The sequence below is a fragment of the Primulina huaijiensis genome, chromosome 8 (genome assembly GCF_012295235.1).
Source record: "Primulina huaijiensis isolate GDHJ02 chromosome 8, ASM1229523v2, whole genome shotgun sequence".
NCBI classification, from domain to species: domain Eukaryota; kingdom Viridiplantae; phylum Streptophyta; class Magnoliopsida; order Lamiales; family Gesneriaceae; genus Primulina; species Primulina huaijiensis.
Genome location: NC_133313.1, coordinates 16,366,450 through 16,373,941, shown reverse-complemented (window position 1 = coordinate 16,373,941; position 7,492 = coordinate 16,366,450). Strand labels below are relative to the sequence as shown.

At 36.8% G+C, this 7,492-nt stretch overlaps 3 protein-coding genes across 4 annotated transcripts; 2 read left to right on the top strand and 1 right to left on the bottom strand.

The window, feature by feature from the left end:
- The first annotated feature begins 1,487 nt into the window (after positions 1-1,487).
- Positions 1,488-2,030, top strand: LOC140982114 (uncharacterized). Its single transcript, XM_073448532.1, has one exon. The coding sequence runs from the start codon at positions 1,488-1,490 to the stop codon at positions 2,028-2,030; it is 543 nt and encodes a 180-aa protein (XP_073304633.1).
- Positions 2,031-2,413: 383 nt separating this feature from the next.
- On the bottom strand, positions 2,414-5,573 carry LOC140982722 (uncharacterized). Of its 2 annotated transcripts, none has more exons than XM_073449381.1 (8): positions 5,440-5,573; positions 5,118-5,318; positions 4,562-4,622; positions 4,426-4,462; positions 3,610-3,687; positions 3,421-3,493; positions 3,202-3,241; positions 2,414-2,625 (listed from the first exon to the last, which is right to left on the bottom strand). In XM_073449381.1, exons 1-8 carry the CDS (start codon positions 5,479-5,481, stop codon positions 2,576-2,578), a joined length of 582 nt encoding a protein of 193 aa, XP_073305482.1. In that variant the 5' UTR covers positions 5,482-5,573; the 3' UTR covers positions 2,414-2,575. The 2 variants fall into 2 exon arrangements, with proteins under 2 accessions (XP_073305482.1, XP_073305483.1); XM_073449382.1 differs by having other exon boundaries at positions 5,118-5,315.
- Positions 5,574-5,728: 155 nt separating this feature from the next.
- LOC140982719 (uncharacterized) lies at positions 5,729-6,824 on the top strand. Its single transcript, XM_073449379.1, has one exon. The coding sequence runs from the start codon at positions 5,744-5,746 to the stop codon at positions 6,587-6,589; it is 846 nt and encodes a 281-aa protein (XP_073305480.1). The 5' UTR covers positions 5,729-5,743; the 3' UTR covers positions 6,590-6,824.
- Positions 6,825-7,492: the final 668 nt, after the last annotated feature.

Genomic DNA, 7,492 nt, shown 5'->3' with positions numbered 1-7,492 from the left:
ACTAATTATTATGCACACGCGATGGGCATGTGTGTACAATATTTTTTTATTATTATCGATGGACTAAAGTGAAATTTGACAAATTATGGAGGGACTAAATTGATATTTGAATTGTTGAAATAAAAATAAAAGTGTGTGTTGAAATTAAAAAAAAAAACAAAAAAACAAAAGTGTAATATTAATATCATATAAGGGTAAAATTGGAAAAAAAGTGGTGTCCTCTCTAGGTAGTTATTATCATATCTTCACACTTAATATAATAGTATAAATATGTAGTTATTATCATGTTCTCACATTTAATATAAGTGGAAAATTTATAAAATAAGGAAGTGTTAGTATTGTAAAAAAGGCAGATATATAAAATAAGGGAAAAAAAGTTTTTATTTTATTTTATTAAATGTGAATATTTCATCGACGATGTTGTAGTTATCAATAATTAATGGCAATATCACAGATGACATTACTTTTAATTTCAACCACGCATCACACTAGCGATCACACTCCACAAACACAAACCTAGTAATACTGTCCACACAGTATTTATATGTATTTAAATATTTCATTTCGAAATATTTATATTCCCTACATAAAAAAAAAAAAAAGAAGAAGAATAAATGATATGCATATATTTGAACAATTAAAAATTCATTTTAAATGCAAACTCGTTAATTTAAATGTACAGAAAATTATGATCAATTGGCCCCATTGTATTCTTTATTTTAAAAATACCATCCCAAATACATACGTTTATATATACATACATACATATATACATACATATATGTATTTATATATATACATATATATAAGAAAACAAACACAGTAGGTCATTTTTTGTTTAAGAAAAATACCATCCCAAAAATATATTAACCAACAATTTTTTTAAGATATGAGGCTGTTGCAGGGGTGATCATGATGCGTTTTACTTTTAAAAAATAAAATCGAAGTGTCATGAACGGTCGGTTAGTATTTTTAAAAAATAATTGTTGTTTTACATGTATAATTAATTTTATGATTTTGAGCGGTTTCATATGGTTGCGGTCAGTTTGTTTGTTTTTTTTAATGAAAAATATTAAAACTTATGTTTAAATTGATTCAAAAAGAATGACTATATAACGTCTTTCAAATATAAAATATAACTCAAATTATAAAAAAATAAAATTAAATAAAACAACAATCAAAATTCAAAACTAAGTTAATAAACAACACAATACACTCACAAAAAAAATGACATATACACTACTTTAAAACTACCAACAAAATATTTGTAATAAAAGATTGTTATATTTAATTGTGGTTTCTATAAAATATTAGGAAAAAACCAATGTGGTGCAATTCGATTCGGATCGATTAATAAAAAAATTGATTATACACACTTGGTTGCCAACCAAATATCTAACAAGGATACTCTATAAATATAAGGTACATGCAGGGATAGTTCATTTCTTAGCTCTATATATCATTCATCATTTTTCCACACCAAGACAATGGCCCCTAACATGGAGATCACATACACCAAAAAGCCCTCAAAACCCTCCATTGAAACCCTAACCCGAACGGTGTCGGATATGTCTTTCGAACTTACGAACCAAGAAACCCTAAACCCGCTGGCATACAAAAGCATCAAGGACCACTTACCTCCGGTATCCGAGGTGCAGGATGCAAAATGCGAATGCTGTGGCATGTCCGAGGAGTGCACGCCCAAGTATGTGAAGAGGGTGCGCGAAAAGTTTTTCGGGCGTATGGTTTGTGGGATATGCTCAGAGGCTGTGAATGAAGAGATGGAAAAGAATGGCGGGAAGAGGGAGGAGGCATTAAGCGCACATTTCACCACTTGTGCGAGTTTCAATCGGCTCGGTAGGGCGTATCCGGTGCTTTGTCAGGCAGAGGCCATGAGAGAGATCTTGAGGAAGAGTAGGGCTAAGTCAGTCAGCCCTAGGGATCATAAGAATGGTGCTGCAAGGAACAAAGGTGGGATTGCTAGAAGTTCAAGTTGTATTCCCAACATTACAAAGGAAATGAATTACTAAACAATTAAATATAGCCAAGTTATTTATAGGATAATCATCTACAAGGGTATTGTTCTATTCTCTTTTCTTAGGTTGAATAATGCATGTGGAGTAACAATATTTACGTTCCTATGAATTACATTATTTAATTATCATGATGACACATATAATTACGATGGATCATCATAATTTATCACAAAAGTACTTTTTTTTTAAAAATTTTGCTGGGGAAACGAAATTTTTTTCGAGCCGAATTCGACTAATTTATAATTTTTGTTACTCTTCATAGTTTTCGCGCACGAATTATTTGTGTGCTTGTAAATATATACATCAGGATATTGAGGTATATAGAGATGTTTTCAAAAGCAGGTCTACTCATATTTGGTTCCAACTTCCGAGGAGGAAAACTCCAACAAAAATTAATACAATAACCTTTGAAATTCAAAGCCCGCCAGGTTGTTTCATAGAGTCTGGATAAGCTATAAAAGTCGAAGAATAATTCCATATACAATAATATTGAAGATTAATGGAACAAAACTGTTTCAAAAAGATATAGCTGTGCACCATCAAAGCAGCCGTAGCTTCCCGGTAATAGAATCCACAGCTGATTTACTCCCTGCACAGTCGTTCAATGACATGAACGAAGTTACACAAGGCATCATGGTTATAGCAGGGAAATTACATCGATAATCTCAATGGTTTAGTCATGACATAAACACTCTCTGGGTTTTGAGTAAGGTCTTCATGCTTCAACAACGAATAATGAGGGATTTTCTAGTTTCATATAAAATGATGCTCGTGTCAGGAAAATTGCCAAAAACATGAAGATCGCAGCGTTTTCTTCAAGAAACACGCCCTCGTACTTTTTACATGCTTAAATTAAATAGTTTTGTATCATAAACACACCAATATTTATCAGTGACTGGGAGCTGGGAGCAACCATTAATTATATGGGATAGTGTTGCAAAGTTTTAAAAGAAATCCATTGATGGTTCCAAGAAATGCTGGTGTTTTAATTCAGGAAAACATATCTTGACAATTTCCAAACGGGAAAATGAACGGTAGATATACCTTTGCCATATCTGTGTAAAATATAAACATATCTTGATTTTTCCATGAAACCACACAAAGCTAAATTTCTGAGAAAAGAACATTTTATGATGATGTATAAATGATTGGATGAGACAAGCACCTGGTCCAATAGCGAGAACAGTATTTGACCCAGCTGAAACCTGCATAAATAAGCCAAAGATCCTGATAAGAAAATCACCATATTGATTATACGATTGCAGAGTGCGATTGCAGACATTTTGGATGGTGAAATACAGTGGACTGAGAAAGCAACACGATAAAAGATATGTTCATTGATTCTATCAACGATGATAAGAAAATGGTGAGAACAATGTATTACTTGGGTACGTCCTGCATCAGCAACGATGAAAGTTGGAAGGCAAATGCTCTCAGCCGCATCCCTCAGCTTATTCCTGATTACAATAAAACATAATATAGTAAATATTGAGCAAGTAAAAGGAGAGACTCGGCTTTGCTAAGGGAACAAAAATTTGATGATTACATAATTAAAAATTTGCGACTTGCTTACATTTCTTGCTGATTCTTGCACGTAACGACAATTTTGGCCTGCCCACAAAGCTCCCACTGCCTTAAAAGAGACCGATGGCTGCATCAGGCAGTGTTTACACTTAGAGCATGAGAAAACAATACAAAGAAAATGAGAAATGAGCTCATAGTATCAAATAAACAAGGTCATATAACTCATAACAGATTCATCCATCTAAAAAAAATAGTTTACTCATAATAGATGCACCCATCTAAAAAAAAAGAGTTTTCTGGTTATTTGTAAGGCAGTCAAATCCCAACTTAGTTATCAACTTTCACAGTACCAGATTAACACACTAGTGTAAGACAAGAGCGATTATGCCCTGTGGCACACTGCATATCTTTAATGTATGTTCTTCGTTCAGAGTTCTGCCACAATGTTACATATAAATGGACATAACTCGTATACTCAAATGAAAAGGATGTCGATTTTTTTGTATTTTCCCTGGAAGTGTAAGTTTCCAACCCTTGTACATCAAGCCATTCCTACCATCACCACCTGGTCGAAGTGATGAGATCCCAGGCAGCAGTGGGAATTCCTCTGGGGCAATCATCCACTTTCACATGAAAAATTTGAATTTTTATTTCTAACCTTTCTTACTACACAAACTTCTCTCCTCAAAGTAAAAAAATTACAAAACAATTTCGTTGGAACTGGCAAATTATACCTCTTTGCCAGCATATTATTCCATAGTACAGCAAATTAAAAGTGGACAACACGCAGTATTTTCAGCTATCTAACAATAGGTATAACACGGTAATCAGATACAATATAAAATAAAAACAAAAGAAAAAGAACCTTTCCATAAGTTCTGAATACATCCCGGTTGCCGCATCTGCATAGCAAAGCAATCACAGGGACAAATTAAATAAATACAAAAGTCAAGGTTGAAAAAATTCGATCTTGAAAACCATTTGACATCAAATCGGCTTACGAGCACATTGAGAAGCGATCTTTCCAGCTCCCATTTTCAGGTCTTGCCTAACCACTAAAACCTGCCAATAAATTTTGTTGCACACGCTGATTGGACGCACTTCGAATCAACAAGCAGATTTTCATGAATATTCAAACAACCCAAACTATGCCTTACTAATACACAAATATAACATTTTCAGTTTCTCTTACCAAAAACCAAATCTTGCCAGTTTGAATCAGGCAACAAAGCATAGACAAAGGAAACAAACTAATTACATTGCAAGACCCCATAATTCATCATTTGCTGGCCAAATGCACCATGACGAATCTGAACATTCACTCAAATAAAAATCCAATCTTTAAATGGCTTTCATCTACAGCAGTCTTTACAAAACTTCGAATTGCAAAACAACACTAAGAATTTATTCTTACAACCATAGAACACTGCTTTAATTTCCAGATTTTCAAAAAATTTACAAATTCTGAAAATATGGAGCTCTATAACATCACAAACATTCACACAGCATTACGTAAACTGAAAAATGCAAGATCGAGCAAAAGAAAATTTTCCAGACCATTTTCAGCTCTTCATCACTATTAGAAGATACAAGGCTCGATTGGTGACGTTTCTTGCCGCCAATTTTCTGGGAACTCGAACTTCTCACAGGCTTCGACAAGTCCAATAAAAACCCGACAATGAACCCGATTACGAGACCCGGAATGAAGTTCTCCGGCTTGAAGCCAACTCCTAACCATTCCTTTTCCTGCTTCTCCTGCTACCATTTTAATTTTGTCAACGAAAAACGAAATTTCATTGCAAATCAGAAAATGAAAAGGATCAATTATATATATTTTTTAAAATAAATAATAAAGAGCTGATGATTATTGTCAAGATACCTTCTTTGAGGTTTGAGAAGTGTTTCTGTAAGAACCCAACATCGACCATAAAATTATCTGATAAAAGTGGAACAGATTGTCACTGCCATGTTCAAAAATTCAAGCTTGAGGGAGGACGATACGCCGTCGTTTAGATGTGGGGTAAATCGGGCCTATTGAGCTCGGCCCAGCTCATGGTATTTAAATATGAGAAGCCCAATTGTAAATATGGTAAGTTGGAACTCATTTCCCTAAACCTTTTTTCATTCACTCAAAACCCTAGGGAGGGAAAGATCGATCGAATTAATTTTTGGAATTTGCGAAGATGTCGATGTCGAAGAGCTCGAAAATGCTTCAATACATCAATTATCGCATGCGCGTGACTATACAGGACGGCCGCCAGCTTGTTGGGAAGTTCATGGCGTTCGATCGACACATGAATCTCGTCCTCGGAGACTGCGAAGAGTTTCGCAAACTACCTCCGACGAAAGGTTCCAAGGAAGAACGAGAAGACCGTCGTACTCTTGGCCTTGTTCTTCTTCGTGGGGAGGAAGTGATTTCGCTCATGGTGGAGGGCCCTCCGCCTCCAGACGAGTCCAGGCTCAAGCCTGCTGGCGCTAATGCTGTTTCTGGCCCTGGGGTTGGTCGCGCTGCGGGCCGAGGTGTACTCACTGGGCCGTTGATTCAAGCCCAGCCGGGACTTTCTGGGCCCGTGAGGGGCGTCGGTGGGCCTGCTCCTGGAATGATGCAACCCCAGATTTCACGACCGCCGCAGATCTCGGTGCCTCCGTTATCTTACCCGCCTCAACCGCCGGTGGTGAGGCCCCCAACCATGCCTCCACCCGGTGGGTTCCCTGTGAGACCGGGGATGCCTGGTGGACCTATGGCGCCTCCCCCGCAACAATTCAGACCTGGAGGTCCGCCTGGGCAGTTTGCTCCACCACCGCAGTTTGGACAGAGGCCTCCGATGATGCCACCGCCTCAGATGATGAGGATCCCCCCACCACCTGGGCCGCCAAGACCCGGGATGCCTGGACCTCCTTCCCATGGACAACAACCACCGAGACCTGGAATGCCACCACCTCCTCCTGGTGGGCAGGTTCATATGTTTGGTCCCCCTAGGCCTGGAATGCCTCCTCCGCCAAATGCTCCACAGAATCAGCAGCAGTAGCGGCATTAGCTTTTCTCTTGGTGAGCTTCTTTGTGTTTGGGTCATTTGTCTTATAGAAAGTTTGTTTCTGCTTAGTGCTGTTAGTTTGGTAGCTAGTTCATAATCTGTGAGGATGTGATTTATTGTCCTTGGTGTCAGCAGATTGTGCAATGAAATGAACTTTGTATCCCTGGTTACTGTTTGAAACTATGAATTGGAGCAGAAGTTCTTATGAGATTTATATATTTGCTTGCTAGATCATATGAGCCTTACATATTGAATTAGTATCTCCAGACTTGTGAAGACAACATATGGAATTGCTGTTATGACATGTAATTTTAGCCTTTCAATGTTCCATAAGATGCATGTTCACTTTCCATGTATCCTATATTTTTTATGCTCCCTCTGCCTCGTCTTTCCAAACCAACACTTGTCCGGCAATCCATCGTCATAACAAGAAAACACATAAAAAGGATGAAGCAAATGATTGACCAATAAAGTTTTTTGTTTACCTGTGTCAAAGCATTAATCAACATTTTATATGTTGATTTCGCATTAGTGAATTTAAAATCTATTAGCGAACATGTGTTTATGCTTTGCTGCTTTGGCTGTCATTCTTGTATTGTAATCTTAAGTGTTTGTAGTTGTAAATTGATGCTACTCTGATCCACTTGATTGAAGAGGTGTGATAGATTTGAACCTGGATTATGAGCGCAGATTTCTTGTTAAATTCTCTCTTCTTATGCCTCCATTGAGTGCGGTCGGAAAAACTATTTAAAAGAAGCTACAAAAAATTTCGAAATTAGGAAGCCAAGAAACGACATTTCCACTGTTGTTTGGTTTTATTTTTAGAGTTGTGGTGAAAAAAATATGGTTTGGTTTGGTTTGGTTTTGTTTTTTTTTTTTTTTTTTTTTGAATATATA